This window comes from Mobula hypostoma, chromosome 11 (assembly GCF_963921235.1).
Source record: "Mobula hypostoma chromosome 11, sMobHyp1.1, whole genome shotgun sequence".
In the NCBI taxonomy this organism is placed as follows: domain Eukaryota; kingdom Metazoa; phylum Chordata; class Chondrichthyes; order Myliobatiformes; family Myliobatidae; genus Mobula; species Mobula hypostoma.
Window position 1 is genome coordinate 90,011,764 of NC_086107.1, and position 16,480 is coordinate 90,028,243.

Here is a 16,480-nt window from a genome sequence, read left to right on the forward strand (position 1 = left end):
CACAGCATTTTCCTGTTGGAAAATAAACTGCTGGAAAAGAGTAAAGAATGGGAATAGTGGGTTTGCTCTACCAGGAGATGGCACAATCTCGATGGGCTGAATGTCCTCACTACAATTATAACTACCCAAGCAAGTAGTCATTAACATGAGAGCAGAGTTCTGCTGAGCAGCTAAGGGCCCACACAGAGGGACACCATCACACTCACCGTCTTCGTGGCTGCAGCCAAGGACTCCATCTCCTCGTGGGTCACCCACACGTTGCCCGTGTTCTGCTCACGTGGCCCAGGATGGTTCAGGCAGGTCAGAGGACAGGCAGAGAGCAGCCAAGAGAGAGAGGGAGATATGGGTTCAGAATCTTCATCCCAGCAAGGAACTGCACAGACATTATACACTGTCACCATGTTACACTGACTTGCACGGGGGGGGAGAAAGGGGGAGGGGGGGAAGGAGGAGGGTGGGGAAGGAGGAGGGGGGGAAGGAGGAGGAGGGGAAGGAGGAGGGGGGGGAAGGAGGAGGGGGGAAGGAGGAGGGTGGGGAAGGAGGGGGGGAAGAGGGGGGGAAGGAGGGGGGAAGGAGGGGGGAAGGAGGGGGGAAGGAGGGGGGAAAGAGGGGGGAAGGAGGGGGGAAGGAGGGGGGAAGGAGGGGGGAAGGAGGGGGGAAGGAGGGGGGAAGGAGGGGGGGAAGGAGCGGTGGGGAAGGAGGGGGTGAACAGGGAAATAGAGGGTTGGCAGGAGGAGAGAGGAGAGGGGACAGGGAGAAAGAGAAGGTGTGTGGTGGAGAGGAGAGAGGGATGGGGTTAAAAAGGATGGGAGAGGGAGAAGAATGTGTGAGGCGGACAGGAGGAGCAAGAGAGTGAGAAAAGGAGATAGAGAAAAGAATATGGGGAGGGGGAAGCGGGGAATGGGGGAGATGGGGGGGGGGAGGAGAGACAGGGCTCTCCCAGGCCTCTGCCCCATGCAGTGTCCGTACCATTCGCGATGTGGTGGGGGCCGAGGGGCTGGTGAGAGACACCATTTCCTGGATGGCCAGGCGGAGCTTGAGCCTGTGCAGGGGGTTACTGATCCCGATCTCCCGCTGGATCTCTGTGTCGGACAGGGCTGACATGATGGCCCCGCTCTTGACGTTGGCCCTGCAGGCAGCCACGTACCAGGCCGGCATTCCAACCCACAGCTGGAGGGAGAGAACAGAGGTGCCATGAGTACAGACACACCGTCCGTCTGCTCAAGTTGAGGATCCAGTCGGCTGGAGTATTGATCGCAAACTACTGGTCTGAGTCCCGAGGCAAACTGTTGAGGAAGTGCATTGCCTTTATTAATTCATTAATACTGATAACAGTGACCATGTAAAGGTTGGACTGCAGGAAAGGCCAGCTGGTTCACTAACATACTTCAACGTGCTGTCATTACCCAGTCTGGACCACAGGCGACTGTATCTGACTGCTCTCTGAGATGGCCACAATTCACAGGGCATTAGAGATGGGCAATGACTGTTGGCCTTGCCAATGCACCCAGAGACCACGAAAGAATAAATGTACAGCCCATTCATTTAAAAAAATTCTTGGGTGACTGAGTGCCAGGCACTTTGGCTCTTCAGAGTCACAGAGAGAGAGAAAGAGAGACAGCAAAGCCCTTCGGCCCACCACCTCCATACTAACCATCAACCACTCATTTACACAAATCCTACACTGATCCCATTCTCCCCCCTCCCAGATCCCACCACTCCCACGCCCCCTGGTGGCTAATTAACCCGCTGACACACACGCCTTTGGGCCGAGGGAGGAAACCACGCGGTCGCAGGGGGAGCCTGCAAACTCTGCGCAGACAGCCCCGGAGGTTTGGGGTTGAAACCGGGTCTCTGTCAGGTCACGGCCGAGCGCTCTGTTCCCAGATCAGGCACAAGATGCTGTCACCTCCAGCCACGCCACGACGGTGGGTCCATCCCAGGAGGCAAACGGGAGTCCCTGGCGACAAGCTTCTTCCAGCAGCTCATGCCTACAAGGCAAGGGGACATTTGTTCAGTGAGAACAGCTTTGGAGAGTCAAGGTAAAGAAATAATACAGGCACTGGAACAGGCCATTTGGCCCAACATTCTGTACTGTACCAGAACCCAGTCATCAAGGTCCTTTACCTACAACAGATCAACGTTTCATTTTGAGTTACTTTTTCTGCTACATTATGGGGTCGAGAGATTATTGTGTTTTACACGTGACACCTCACTGCAGTTTCATTTTGTATATGGGAATCTTCCCCTACCGGTGGAGAGGTTTCAGCCTGTGTTTATCAGTGTAATATTTTAAGTGTCAGGATGTTTGAATCAGGTTTCTGATACAGAGCATCTCTAATGTTCTGCCTTCAACCATTCAGAAATTCCACCAGTCCTGGCTACATCACTGGGTAATGTTTCCTGTCCTCTGTTCAGACTCTCTGGGGCTCTAATTCCACCGCTGTCTTTAAACCTGCTGGGTTCATTGGGACATTTATAGCCAGGGGTGGGTAATGGGGTCAAGCTCTCACTACCTATAAAATGCTGCCAATGGCGTGCACCTTAAATAGCCTCAGACAACCAAGTCCAGCTCCTGGCCTTCACGCGTGTCTTAGCTACTAAGCCCCGCAGAACCATTTCTACTGACAGGAGAAGGGGCAAAGGCAGGTTACTGGCATTCCGGGCAGATGGGGCAGGAAAACACTGATCTCAAACCTCCAAACAACAGGAATACTGCAGATGCTGGAAATTCAAGCAACATACATCAAAGTTGCTGGTGAACGCAGCAGGCCAAGCAGCATCTATAGGAAGAGGCGCAGTCGACGTTTCAGGCCAAGACCCTTCGACTCAGTCCTGACGAAGGGTCTCGGCCTGAAACGTCGACTGCGCCTCTTCCTATAGATGCTGCTTGGCCTGCTGCGTTCACCAGCAACTTTGATGTATGTTGATCTCAAACCTCCGCTGCCTTTTGGCAGTACCCACTCAAGGGGAAGGCTTCGGGAGTAAATCCCGAGGAAAAAAATCCGGAGCTGGAGTCCCTGAGGCAGTCCGATATTGTGTTCAACGCTGACTGGTAACTCCTGCGATGCTGCTGGTACCAAACTGTATCGGTCTCTGCCGTTCCTTTGGGTTCATCAGGTGTGTGGAGAGAGGGAGCTTGCTGCATGGGCAACAGCTTGCTCTCCATATCGTACTGCCTAGACGTGGTATCTAGACAGCTAGAACACAATATCCATGGTCGACTCTGACCGATAGAGGCCCTCACTCACTCACATCATCTACACAGGAATTAAAATTTTGTTGGGATATTAATAACCTCCATGGACCAGACAATCTGTTGACCCAGAACCCACAATGTTGCAAACACACTGGATAATCATGTTATCCTGTAGTCACCGCATTAGGGTTGCGGTTGGGGGTTTAGTTTAGGGGGTTGGAATTCCGGTCAGGGTTGGGGTCGGAGTCAGGGTCAGAATGCGTGCTTAACACTACGAAGGATTCTGGTCTACATCCAGTAACAGGAATGGGCAGACGTACTTTTTCTTATTCCTTCGGTCTTTGTCCACCGGTCCTCCCAGTTTTGAGAGCCCCAGGGTGTCTTGCGGAGAGACCTCTGTGTCTGATGTCCCTGCTGAGGAAAAGACAGATGAGCTAGTGTTAACATCCTGTTCCTGGGGTGCAGTGAGGGAGATGCACACCCCCCCCACCCCAAAGCAGTCTGCCATATTTCCAGGGAGTGTTTGCACATCACTAAAGGTTAAACACGCTCTTTATTATTAATCCTATGCCTCGGGGCTCTCTGATGTCTTAGTAACCCTCTCTGGCCCAACAACCTGTGAGTGCCAGCGATTCCAGCCCCTCTCTGTCTCGCTCGCTTTGCTCCATTGGGATTTGCAATTAGGTCCACTCACTCTTTCTCTAAACACTCGTTAAACGTCCTTTCAAGCGGATTCTTTTATCCTTTGTCGAACTAGTATCAGTGTCAGATTTTAGTAAAGCTTCTCAAGCCCTTGTTGACACATTTGACAATGAGGATTACTTGCAACCTACGCGGGCGACCACAACCCTCGCCACCATGCTGAAAATATTCACCCTAACCTTTTCTGAAATGAAGTGGCTTCAGCTACTTTTTGCATCGAAGTCCCCCAAAACTCCTCGTTAAAGGCAGAGAGGCGTGCAGTGTGGAAACGAGTTCTCCAGACTCCATGTCTCCCAACATCTTCAGACACACACTCCGACATGAATCCACGCCAGGTTTCACCCCTCACTCACTCACAACGCGAATTTCCAGCACACAACTACCTTACCGATTGAGGTGTGCCTGGGACGTGGGGGCAAACCAGAGCACCCGGGGGAAACCCAAGCTCCACACAGACAGTGCCGGTGGTCAGGATTTAACCCGGGTCTCTGGAGCTGAGAGGCAGTGGCACTGCCGTCCCACTCAATCCCTGCTCCGCATCCCAGAGGATGACCTCATTCAGGGATTGAGACCCCCTCAGGTAATGTCAACACAGTAGCAAATGGGAACAGTCTCGCCAGACGGACTACACGGACCGCTGGAGTTTGGTGCTTATGATGAGCTGGGGGCACTCACCCCCTCTGACAGGCATCATCGGCTCAAATGTTAACCCACCTCCTCCACACTTGTCCAACAGTGAGAAGCCTGCCTACCTTGTGACGGAGAGTCTCTGACCCCGTGCCCCAGGCGACCTTTCTCCTTCTTTCCAAACAGCCGGCCAATCGACGACTTGATGCTCTTCTTCTTGGGCACCTTGTGCAGGGAGTCCTGACTGCTGTTGCTGCTACTGCTGCCCAGGCCGTCATGGAAACCTGACAGACTGAGAGCGACGAAGGGACATCGTGAGCTCGGGTACACCCCATCCCACCCTGCACTTCCCCCAGGGACCTGTCTATCGTCAGCCAGGCACATGGGGTTTACAGCCATCCTCTCTGGCCTCACCGGGAGGGCCTCTGGTCTGACTCACACAGAGAACATCGAACACGAGAGCACAGCAGGGGCCCTTCGGCCCACAATGCTGTGCCAACCCTCTAACCGACTCCAAGATCATTCTAACCCTTCCCTCCCACATAGCCCTCCACTTCCTTTCCCATCCTCGTGCCGGTTGAAGAGAGGCGTCAAAGATTTGACCCTGGCGAGACTTCGGCACTGAAACACAGGGAGTGGGGAGCGCATGTCAGAGTTCCTTGCAAAGGTCACATTTGACCACGGAAGAACCTCTGGATCCTGGAGGTTCTGCACCATTGGAAGACGCAGGTCACCCACCCTAGGGGTTTTGTGCACCCTCAGTACCACCACAACACCCACCCACAGAGGCGGGCGGAGGAAGGGGCTTCCACAGTCTAATCCCCTCCCCACAGGGTAAACACTCCCTTGATCTTGGCTGTGATACATTGTTAAATTAACACAGGACAAAGGCAGCACAGTCTGACACACTGTCACACTAAGTCTTACGCTGTCAAGTCCGCCAGTTCCACCGGACCTCCCCGTCAGGCCTCTCACCTGTACAGTATGAGCACAGTCTGCATCACTTGGAGACGCACCTCCATGACCTCAGATTCCTCCATGACAACAGCCACAGCTTTTAAAGCAGTCATGTCTCTCTACCGGGCATGACCACTGCTCACTGGGAAACAGGCCATTGGGCCTGACAGACTGGTGCTGGACACTGCTCTCCACACAAGCCTCCTGCCCCTTTCCCTTCCTTCCAATGCCATCTCCAGTCTACGGACGTTACACAAAACGCCGTCAACGATTATTTATCCCAGATTCCAAAGAGCTGAGGGGGTGGCTCGACTGTTGAGTCTCAGGTAGATCCGACTGGGAAAGGCAACTTCCTTCCTCTGGGCCCAATCATCTGACAATCACCCTCTCACACGGACAGATGTATCTCTCAGTTCTTGGTGGGATCTCCAGGACAAGAGTTTATAGCTCTGGCTAATGAACTGGTATACTAAGTAGCACAACATCGTCCCCTGTCCCAGCGACCTCCCTTGTTCCCCATGAGAATGAGCTACGCCCTCTCTCGGGCAAGAACATTGTCCAGAACTGGCCGCTGAAACCGAGTGACTCCCCACCCCCCACCCCATGTCCAAACTGTGGGTTCATTGCTGGTAGAAGTGCTACCCCTTGCCCAACTCTCCGCCTTCCCGAGACCCTTCGGCCCCTCGCTCACCTGCGAGGTTCGCGGCCGTCATCCAGAGCGCTGGCCTGCAGAGCCTGAGTGACCCGTTCCAGTCGCACGGCGCGAGGGGTTGGCGGAGGGGACGTCTCGCACTGGATGGTGGTCTTGTCTTCGCGGGAGTCTTCCCGACTCAGGGAGTTCTGCCAAAGAGACAAACATTTTATTTTATTGTATTTTATTGAGATACAGCGTGGAATAGGCCATTCCACCCTTCGAGCCAGCAATTCCACAATTTAATCATGGGACAATTTACAATGACTAATAACCCTACCAATCGATAAGACTGCACTGTGGGAGGAAACCAGAGCACCCGGAGGAAACCCACGCGGTCATGGGGAGAATGTATAAACTCCTTACAGGCAGCGGGGGGAATTAAACCCAAGCCACCTGTACTGTAGAGCGTTGTGCTAACCACTACGCTACCGAACCACCTCAGTCTGTGAGTGGATCACCTAACCTGCTACATGCAGAAACACCACGTTTGAAAGGCAGAACAATGGGGTTAGTACGTCCAGGTCTATACAACGATGGTAGTTTGAGGGGGTGGGTGTGCGTTCAGCCGATTGAACCACGAGCTGGAAATACTGAAAACACTCAACAGGTCAAACAGCATCTGTGGAGAGAGAAGCAGTAAATGCTTCAGGTCTCAGACCCTTCACCTGACCTGAGAAAGAGAGAGAAGCAAGTTAGTCCTGTAGCACCGAAGGTGGGAAAGGGATGGGTAGAACAGAGGGAGTATCTCTGATACTGTGAGAACAAATTTGTGAGCGGGGCATGGGCACACAAGACTACAGGTGCTGGAGGAAAGAAAACTCAGTGGGTCAGGCGGCATCTGTGGGAGAGAAAGAGGATGGTCAATGATTTGCATCAAACCTGCCTCCCGGTGCAAGATCTCAAGGAGACACTTCACCCACCCCTCTGCTGCCTGGCCTGCTGAATTCCTCCCGAGTTCGGCGTTTGCTGAATAACGTAGCAGTTAGTGTCAGACCCAGCTTCCCTACCTGTGCAACGTGTTGCCAGTGGAAGGTTGTGAGACGTGGGCAGCCACTCAGACACATCGAGAAGGTAATCTGAAAGGGTGGCCTTTCTTCACACAGAGCTGGGAACCCCTACAGTTCTCCCCAAGGCTCTCCGTGCGCTCTCAGCCAAACACTTTTTGACTAAGGCAAGGAGAGATTTTGGGGAATTGTCAGGGGGGGTGGGCTGGCCCATGGGTTCAGCCACCTTACTGAATGGGGAGCAGACTGACGGACTTGGCTGTAGGGCCTCAAATTGTTACCCATAAACTTACCTTAAAAATAAAAGGGTGGGGGGGCTGTTACAATTTCAAACAAATAGATGAAATGCCACTCTACTGGGTGGGGCGCCAGGAATTCCAGAAGTCATTCATTGCGATTCTACCATTGATGGAAACGGAGTTTGTTTTCAATGGGACCAATACCTGCACACAGAGACTGTAGGAAGGTACAGCCCACAGAAGTTCATTGTGGGGTCTGCAGTTCCAGGAGGCGATGTGCACAGTATTGGTCCCTACATCTGTCAGCCTGAGTAGTCAAGGTCAAGGAAAGGGTCAGCTAAGCGATGTCCTGCCTTTTTCTGCAGAATTCCTTTTAGTGGATGTGGACATCACTAACTACCCTTGGGAAGATGGTGATGAGCTGCCTCACATCTAGCAATCACACACCCCACTCCCCGACTGGCACTGGATTTGATGGAGTCACTGACGTTGGGTTCGACCCCCCCCCGGGGAGCTGGGCTGACCGCCGCACTTACCGCGTTCCCAATGCTGAGCCGGTCACACTCTCGGGTCATTGGGTTCGACCACCCGCCCCCGGGGAGCTGGGCTGACTGCGGCACTTACCGCGTTCCCAATGCTGAGCCGGTCACACTCTCGGGCTGGGCTGTGCGGAGTCATCCTGGGGGTGGAGTGCCCGCTGTTGGGAGGTGAGGGGCTGGCGAGGGTGGAGGCAGTCACCGAGTGCGGGAGGGTAGCGGCCGTGCGGTAGCGGCCGGATTGTTGTCCCTCCAGGGTCCCGCTGCCCACCCGACTCTCGATTTCTTCTGCCCGCAGTTCCGTTGTCTCCTTCTCCTCCTGAATCATCCTGGAAACAAAGATGAATCTGAGCACAGAGGGAATGGCTCCTGTCATGGAGTCCACGGATAGTGGTGAGGGTGAGGGTGGGGAAGGAGGGAAGGATGGGGAGGTGAGGTGCATGTGTGTATGGGGGGGATGTGTGGAAGGGTGCGGAAGGGGAGAAATGGGGGAGGAGGGGGGGAGGAGGGAGTAAGGGGAGGGGGAAGGAGGGAGTAAGGGGAGGGGGAGGAGGGAGTAAGGGGAGGGGGGAGGAGAACTGTGGTGATGGGACAGTGAGAGAGGGACACTACATGGGAGCATAAACCCCCTTCTGTTCCCAGTATAACCCAGCCGCTGTTCACAGTTTAACTCTGTCACCATTCCTGGTGTAACTTGGCCTCCTTTTCCGGGTGTAACCTGCCCGCCCCACCCCACCATTCCCAGTGTAACTTTCAACCAGTAACTGAGGGACACTCCCCACCAACACGCCCCTCTCCCCTTCTCCTCACCGGATTTCCTTGTTGATGGCTTCCAGCTGCTCCTGGAGCATCAGAGCGAGTGTCTGAACATCTGTCTGGCCGCTGGGAGACAGGATGTCAGCAGAGCTGAATATCGTCTCCCTGTCGTCATCATCGATGTCCGAACCATCAACGTCGCTCTCGAAGGCCTGGGTCACGTTCGCCAGGACGTTGGCCTGTTGGGCTCGCTCCCACTCCTGTTCGTTCAGAGTCTGCACCTGTCCGGTCAGGGTGAGCGGTCAGAGAAGGAACACGATTCCTCTGTCCCCACAACCCTCACTTCCAGTGTCCCTAAACCATTCACATAACCCCCATTGACCCCAAAGGGTCTGACACCGCAACCCTATACACACACACCCCAAAGCTCAACCTCATCACTCCTCCCAAACCAACGCCACTCACCCCACTCAGATCCCAACCCCTCAGGCCCCTAAACCCATCTCACTCACCCCACAAACACAGTCCTCATACGCTAATCCCTCATGTTCCCAGTCCCCACAATCCCTACCCTGTCAAACTCAGCCCGGTCCCCACACCCCTAATCTCACCTCACTCACCCCGACCCCCATTGCAATCCTTCAACCCACACCCCTCACAATTCCCCAAACTCACCCATTTGCTCACAACCCCAACCCCCCTCACATTCTTAAACCTATGTCACCCACCCTCCACAGTCCCAACATCTTCAAACCCACATTCTCCCCCCTCCCAGGCGATACCCACCCCCACAGGCACCAGCACTTGCCCCGACCCCCCCGCCTACCCCGTGTTGCACTCCATTTGCCCCACACTCTGTCGCCTGGTTTACAGGTAAATCCGGGCCCTGGGCTGAGCTGCACGGAACACAACCAGGGCCCAGCTATGCCTCAGCGGCCAGCCTTGCCTGCGACTCACGTGCAGCCCTGAAACGAGAGCAGCCGCAGGCGGAACAGGAACGGCGGGAGCCGGGGGAGTGATTGCCGTTGAAGTTGCCCAGTGAGCGGAAGGGGTTGGGAAACCACACATCATCAGGCCTGCCTCCACAGAAACTGTACCCTCCACAAACAGAGAGGGATATGAGGCGATGATTTATCCAGCAAACACAGACCGGCGATGCCACACAGTCCGCCCCACGCTCACGACGAAGGACACGTGATGTGGTGGCTCTCTGCGCCTGTTCAGAGGGAGTCACACTCACCACAGTGAAGTGGGCTGGAATCCCATACAGGATGGAGCATGAGGAGGACAGAGTCTGATGTCAACCTACCGACCATCCAGTCGTGTCTCACACTTGTCTTACCAGGATAGGCTGAGTGAGCTAGGGCTTTTCTCTTTGGAGAGAAGGAGGGTTTGAGGTAACTTGACAGAGGTGTATACTTAGATAGAGTGGACAGTCAGAATCATTTTCCCAGGGCAGCAATGGCCAATACCAGAGGATATCCATCCAAGGTGATTGGACGAGTGTAGGGGGGATGTCAGAGCTAAGTTTTTATTTACACACAGAGAGTGGTGCGTGAAATACCCTTCCAAGAGTAGATGTAGTTACATTAGGGACATTTAAGAGACTCTCAGATGGGCACATGAATGAAAGAAAAATGAAGGGCTGTGTTGAGGATAGGGGTAGAACAGGTTTAAAAAGTCGGCACGACACCCTGGGCCAAAGGGCCTGTAGTGTTTTATGTTCTATGGTCTTGCCCAGCCTTACTGACGCAGCAAGTGACAGAGGACAAAGCTTTTTCAGAGGATACGGAGCATTAGCACCTTTCGGCAAAAGAGTGCAATGAGGCAGTGGCGCAGTGGGTAGAGACTTGGCGTCAATCCCGATCTCCACACTATCTTTGTGGAGTTTTCACGTTCTCCCTGTGACTGCGTAGGTTTCCCCCGGGTGCTCAGGTTTTCTCCCACATTGGGTCAGTAGGTTTATTGGCCCCTGCAAAGTGCCCTTGTCATGGCCAATTAATAATGAGACGAATAGAGTGTACGTGTACGTGTGCGGGGGGTGGGGGAGTGAACAGGAATGTGGAGGAGGTGGGGAGAGACAGTGACACACAACACGCGAGTCTGCCATTGCTCGAAACTGGAGGAACTCAGTGGGTCAGGCAGCATCCGTGGAGGCGGAGGGAGAGTCGGGGTTTTGGCCCGAGACCTTGCCTCAGAGCGGAGATGCCATTGGCATAAATGGGCTGCTGGAGACGGCGGGCAGGAGGGTAGGGAGCTCTGGATAGAGCACACAGCCCATTACCTACATCTGCTTTCAGTTATTTCTGACATGGCCCAGCAAGCCGCAAAGTTCAGCAACAATAAAAGCTGCAGGACCTGGAGCTTGACAAAACCGACAAATAGAAAGTCAAAGTGAGAAAGGAGCTTTTTAATGTGGAAACATAGTTCATGGTGCACAGGTTGTAAAGCCAGAGAAGGGTCAGAATTTCTGAGGAGGGTGGGGGGAGGTTTGAAATCCCGACTCTGGATGGGTGACCGAGCCAGAATCTCACTGCACCACTCCAGGTGATTACATACTGCCCCATTGTACTACGCTGGACGTTACTTGCATTCTCCGACAGCAGTCTGCTTCTCATTAACAGGCTTTCACAGAAACTACTTACGTGCTGCAGAATCCGGATGGAAGCAGGAAAGAGGGTTGAAAGAGTGAGAGTGAGAGGCAGCACCAACATTTAGGAGGGTTTATACACTGAGCAGGACGAGGGTGCTCCTGCCCTGTTTTTCTACTCGACAAACCCTGATTCAAACCTTTGCTCCACATCCCTCAGTCTCATTTCTCAACAAAAACTGTGCATCTCTCTCTTAAAGGGCAACACACACACACAAAATGCTGGAGACTGCATCAAGGGAAAGGAATAAAGACTTGACGTCCCGGCCCGAAACATGGACTCTTTTATACCTTTCCATAGCTGTCTCATGACCTGCTGAAACCCTCTGGCATGTTGTCAGTGTTATTTTGGATTTCCAGCATCTGCAGAAACTCTTAAAGGGGCCAATGCTCACTCAACAGACGGTGTGGCAGGGAAAGGGTACAGAGGAACTTGATAAGATAAAGTTTTATTTATCCTGAAGGAAGTTATTGTTGCAAGGTTGCTCAGTCAGAAATATATACTTTAAAATAAAAAAATGTAAGCATTGAAATACAAAAAAAAACAAAATGTGCATTAAAAAGTAATAGTGCAAAACACACAACACACATCAAAGTTGCTGGTGAACGCAGCAGGCCAGGCAGCATCTCTAGGAAGAGGTACAGTCGATGTTTCAGGCCGAGACCCTTCGTCAGGACTAGCTGAAGGAAGAGTTAGTAAGAGATTTGAAAGTGTGAGGGGGAGGGGGAGATCCGAAATGATAGGAGAAGACAGGAGGGGGAGGGATGGAGCCAAGAGCTGGACAGGTGATTGGCAAAGGGGATATGAGAGGATCATGGGACAGGAGGCCCAGGGAGAAGGAAAGTAGGGGGGGAACCCAGAGGATGGGCAAGGGGTATAGTGAGAGGGACAGAGGGAGAAAAATGAGAGAGAGAAAAAGAATATGTGTATATAAATAGATAACGGATGGGGTACGAGGGGGTGGTGGGGCATTAGCGGAAGTTTGAGAAGTCAATGTTCATGCCATCAGGTTGGAGGCTACCCAGACGGAATAAAAGGTGTTGTTCCTCCAACCTGAGTGTGGCTTTACCTTTACAGTAGAGGAGGCCGTGGATAGACATGTCAGAATGGGAATGGGACATGGAATTAAAATGTGTGGCCACTGGGAGATCCTGCTTTCTCTGGCGGACAGAGCGCAGGTGTGCAATGAAACCATAAACTTATGTACTTGAGGAGGAGTTGTCGAGTCTTATAGCCACAGGGAGAAAGGATCTCCTGTGGTGTTCAGTGATGCACCTTTAGAATCAGTCTGCTCCTCTGTTTGTCCAGAATGTGTGGCAGTGGGATTAACCTAACAGCACGGGGGCGATGGGCTGATGGGTCTTTCACGGTATTGTACATTCCTATGATTCCATGTTATTCCATGCAATTTGGGAGAGAAAGTTCCATTTAGTTTTGATTTTGAATCGGACCCCCTGTTCTCAATTCCAACATCAGAGGAGACAGGCTGGTAACAGCTCCTCTGATAAATGTGCCTAACACATCAGAGACTCTGATCAGTCACAACCACTTCCCTCGGTTCAACGGGTGCCAGACCCTGGGACAGCAAGCACCACGTGGCGCCCACGAGTGGCGGTACTGGATGAACCAACGCAGAGACCGGCTCAGGTCCAGTCAGTTCTGAGTCCCGGCGCCTGCGGTTTGTAGGGAAACCCTTGGAAGTCCGGAAGAGCCAGAGTGAAGCATGAGTAAGAAATGTCACAGTGATAATGGTGCAACAGGAGGAAGGGCTACCTTCAATGCCCCAGTCCTCAGTTGAGACCTGGTACTATGAAACAATTTATTTTTATTATTATTCCTATCTTGGACCACAAGATCATCAGACGTGGGAGCAGAATTAGGGCATCGAGTCTGCTCTGCAATTCCATCATGGCTGATTTATTCTCTCTTGACTTGGAAGACTATGTGTGATGGAGGGGCGAGATTGATCTTGAATCTAGGGTAAAAAGACCTGTAAAATGTTCTTAAATATGTTTTGAAGATATAGGGGAATTGGCAAGCTGCCCCTTCAGCCATCAGGCTCTTGAACCAAAGGGGATAACTTCACTTGCCCCATCATTGAAATGCTCCCTCAACCTATGCATTTGCTTTCAAGGACTCTTCATCTCACATTCTCAGTATTTATTGTTCATTTATATATTATCATTATTTCTTTCTTTTTGTATTTGCACAGTTTGTTGTCTTTTGCACAGCGGTCGAACGCCCAAGTTGGCGCGGTCTTTCATCGATACTATTATGGTTATTATTCTACTATTGATTTACCAGGTACGCCCGAAAGACAATGAATCTCAGGGTTGTATATGTGACAGGTAAGTACTTTGACAATACATTTACTTTGAACTTTAATAAAATTAGATTTCTGACAATCAGATCATTCCTAACCTGGGCCATCTATGTTGAGACACAGGGGAGGTGATGAGGGTACAGGAAAATGAGAGTAGGATCACTAGGATTGCTCCCGTTAGCAAGAAATGACCTGATGGGTCAAATGGCCTCCACCTGCACTGCTCTAGGTGTTTTTGAGCACAGGTGAGGAAAACCTAGGGAGGGAAGGAGTCTGGTGAGATGGTGACTGGACAATGTTCCCCAAAGGGGCTGCGGGGTGTGGGGTTGGAACAGGTACGTGTAAAGGGGATTGGATAGAGATCTGCAAAGGAATAACTTGCATGTTCGGCTGAGACCAAATGTTGGCGGACCAAATGGACACAGTGTTGCCTACACATCATTTAGCCAAAAGATTCCACAGGATGGTGAATCTGTTTAAAAATATTGCCACAGACTGTGAAGGCCAAGTCATCAAGTATATTTAAAGAGGAGGTTGACAGGTTCTTGATTAGTAAGGGCATCAAGGATTACAGGGAGAAAGCAAGAGAATGGGGATGAGGGGGAAAATAAATCAGCCGCGATTGAATTCAGACGCAATGGGCTGAATTCCGCTCCTATGCATTATGCTCTTAAAAGCTTTAGACTGAGGATGCTCATGTTGCACCTGACACTCAGCCATCCTTCTCTGGAGGAGAGGCCATTCAGCCTTCTGTGCTTGCCCTTTGGAAGGCTGATCCAATAATCCCACTAACCCTACAGGCTGGAATTTCAGCATCAGCCCAAATTTTTCCACAATTTATATATTTTGTCTTTTTTTTTGCACTATACTGCAGCCACTAAACAACAAATTTTGTGCCAAATGTTAGTGGTGATAAACCTGATTCTGAAATACTTGCAGACGTTACTGATGGATTTACTTAAACACAGTCAGAATCAGCTTTATTATCACTGACATACATGTGACAGCAGTACACAAAATATAATATACAAGTTACAATAGAAATAGTTAAAAATAACTCGTGTTAAAATAAGGCCAAAGTAATGAGGTGGTGTTCATGTGCTGTTCTGAAATCTGATGGCGGAGGGGAAGAAGCTGTTCCCAAAATGTTGAGTGTCCAGATCACAGTCTCCGTCTACAGTTACCCTGCTTTGGGTCTTCTATTGTCTGGTTAATGAATTGCTTGCAGTTCTGTGCACAGTCTTAGGCACATATATAGCCAGGGTGCCCAAGTCTTTTGCCCGGTTCTGTAGTAATTTTATGTATTGCACTGTATTGCTGTCACAAAAAAAAAACAAAATTCATGACATGTGTTGGTTTTTTTGTGTGCCATACTCTGTCAGAGCCTCGGCGACCACTTTTCAAGTGGTTGTCTTAGAGGAAAGATTCTGTGAGTGGTCCCCCGCGTCCTTCTCACAGCGCAGTCTTTTTTTTTAACGAGGCTGAGTTGCGAGCTTGACACTCAACCCAGCACGGATGGAAAGCGTGTCCGGGAGCGGCCCGACTGGGTTCGAACTCAGGAACCTTCGCTCCAGAGTCCGGCACTGATGTCACTGCGCCACCAGCCAGCTAGACATGTGTAGGTGATGATAAACCAGATTCTGATATGGGGTCTATTTTGTGGACTGAGAGCGGGAAGGGGAAAGGAGAGAGGAATCGTGGTTGGGAAAAGGGGAAGGGAGAGGGGAGGCAGTGGGAAGCACCGGGGGGGGGGGGTCATTCTGTAATGATTAATACGCCAGTATTTGGAATTAAGTGACCTTGCCTGGTGTCTCAGGGCTGGGTGCGTCTGCACCCACACCACCCCTCCCCCTCACCTCTGGCACTCCTCTGCCACCTGTCCCCCACCCCTCCCCTAGGAATCCACCATTGCCATTCTCAATACCCTTTGCTCCCACCAGATTTACGAACTTGCTCTCCGCTCCACACTGCAGTACGGTGCAAAAGTCTTGGGGGCACATGGCTATATTTGTGTGCCGAAGGCATTCGCATAGCACTGTCCCTATAGTTAGTTTCCCCTTGTTTATTCCATCAAAGCTCCCGAGAACTAAGAATTTTAATCGTGTTTGTCCTTAGCCCCTGCTGAAAGTCAGCCCATTGGAAGAGACGACCAGGCTCACTGACAAACTTCCAATGTCTGCACTCGGTGCTCAGTTCGTACCAGAGGGGCTGGATCCTATCAACTTGCAGTCTTCCGGCCTACCTTGGAAGGATCATCCTTCAGAGCTGCCCAGCGGCCTTTGTGGGGCCTCCGAAGGACCCCAGTGGTGCTATAGATGTCCACGTGACTGCTCATCGAAACTCCAGAGCTGTGGGAATAGCGTAGCTCTGATGCACTGCCCGGGAGGGACCTGTCAGTCAGTGGAAAGGGCAAGAAGTCAGGAGAAAGTCCTAGCAGACCAATACCTAGTTACAGTGCAGGAGCCTCCGTTCCCTGTCGCTGGAACGTCAGCTCTAATCGTGCAGGAGGGAATGGACACTGCTCAACAATCTCTCTCAAAATGAGTAATCATTCACAACTTCTGGTCCAGAAACCCAGCATGAGTAACTGCTGTTAAAGCGTTACCCGCAGCCACAACCAGGACGTGTTCCTGTTACGCCCCCCCCCACCATGAGGCGGAGGGGAGGAAGGCGATGGAAAGGGGGGAGAGGTGCGAGGGAAGGAAGGGAGGCGGAAGGAGGGGGGAGGAAGAGAGGAGCAGGTGCGTGGAGGGCGGCGGAAGAGGGGAGGAGGGAGGGAGGTGGGGTCTTGG

General features: G+C 52.0%; 1 protein-coding gene across 4 annotated transcripts in view; it reads right to left on the reverse strand.

Moving 5' to 3' along the window:
- The window catches only part of LOC134353930 (liprin-alpha-3-like), a 123,666-nt gene that overhangs the window by 22,967 nt on the left and 84,219 nt on the right, over positions 1 to 16,480 (reverse strand). For 3 of the 4 annotated variants that reach the window (XM_063062482.1, XM_063062479.1, XM_063062483.1), the window contains 9 exons: positions 15,931 to 16,078; positions 8,769 to 8,995; positions 8,047 to 8,287; positions 6,177 to 6,325; positions 4,654 to 4,820; positions 3,520 to 3,613; positions 1,910 to 1,991; positions 970 to 1,170; positions 207 to 269 (listed from right to left, as the gene is read on the reverse strand). In XM_063062482.1, coding sequence (XP_062918552.1) covers positions 207 to 269; positions 970 to 1,170; positions 1,910 to 1,991; positions 3,520 to 3,613; positions 4,654 to 4,820; positions 6,177 to 6,325; positions 8,047 to 8,287; positions 8,769 to 8,995; positions 15,931 to 16,078 — 1,372 coding nt within the window. The remainder of the gene's footprint in view (positions 1 to 206; positions 270 to 969; positions 1,171 to 1,909; positions 1,992 to 3,519; positions 3,614 to 4,653; positions 4,821 to 6,176; positions 6,326 to 8,046; positions 8,288 to 8,768; positions 8,996 to 15,930; positions 16,079 to 16,480) is intronic. The other variant, XM_063062480.1, reaches the window with a different exon arrangement.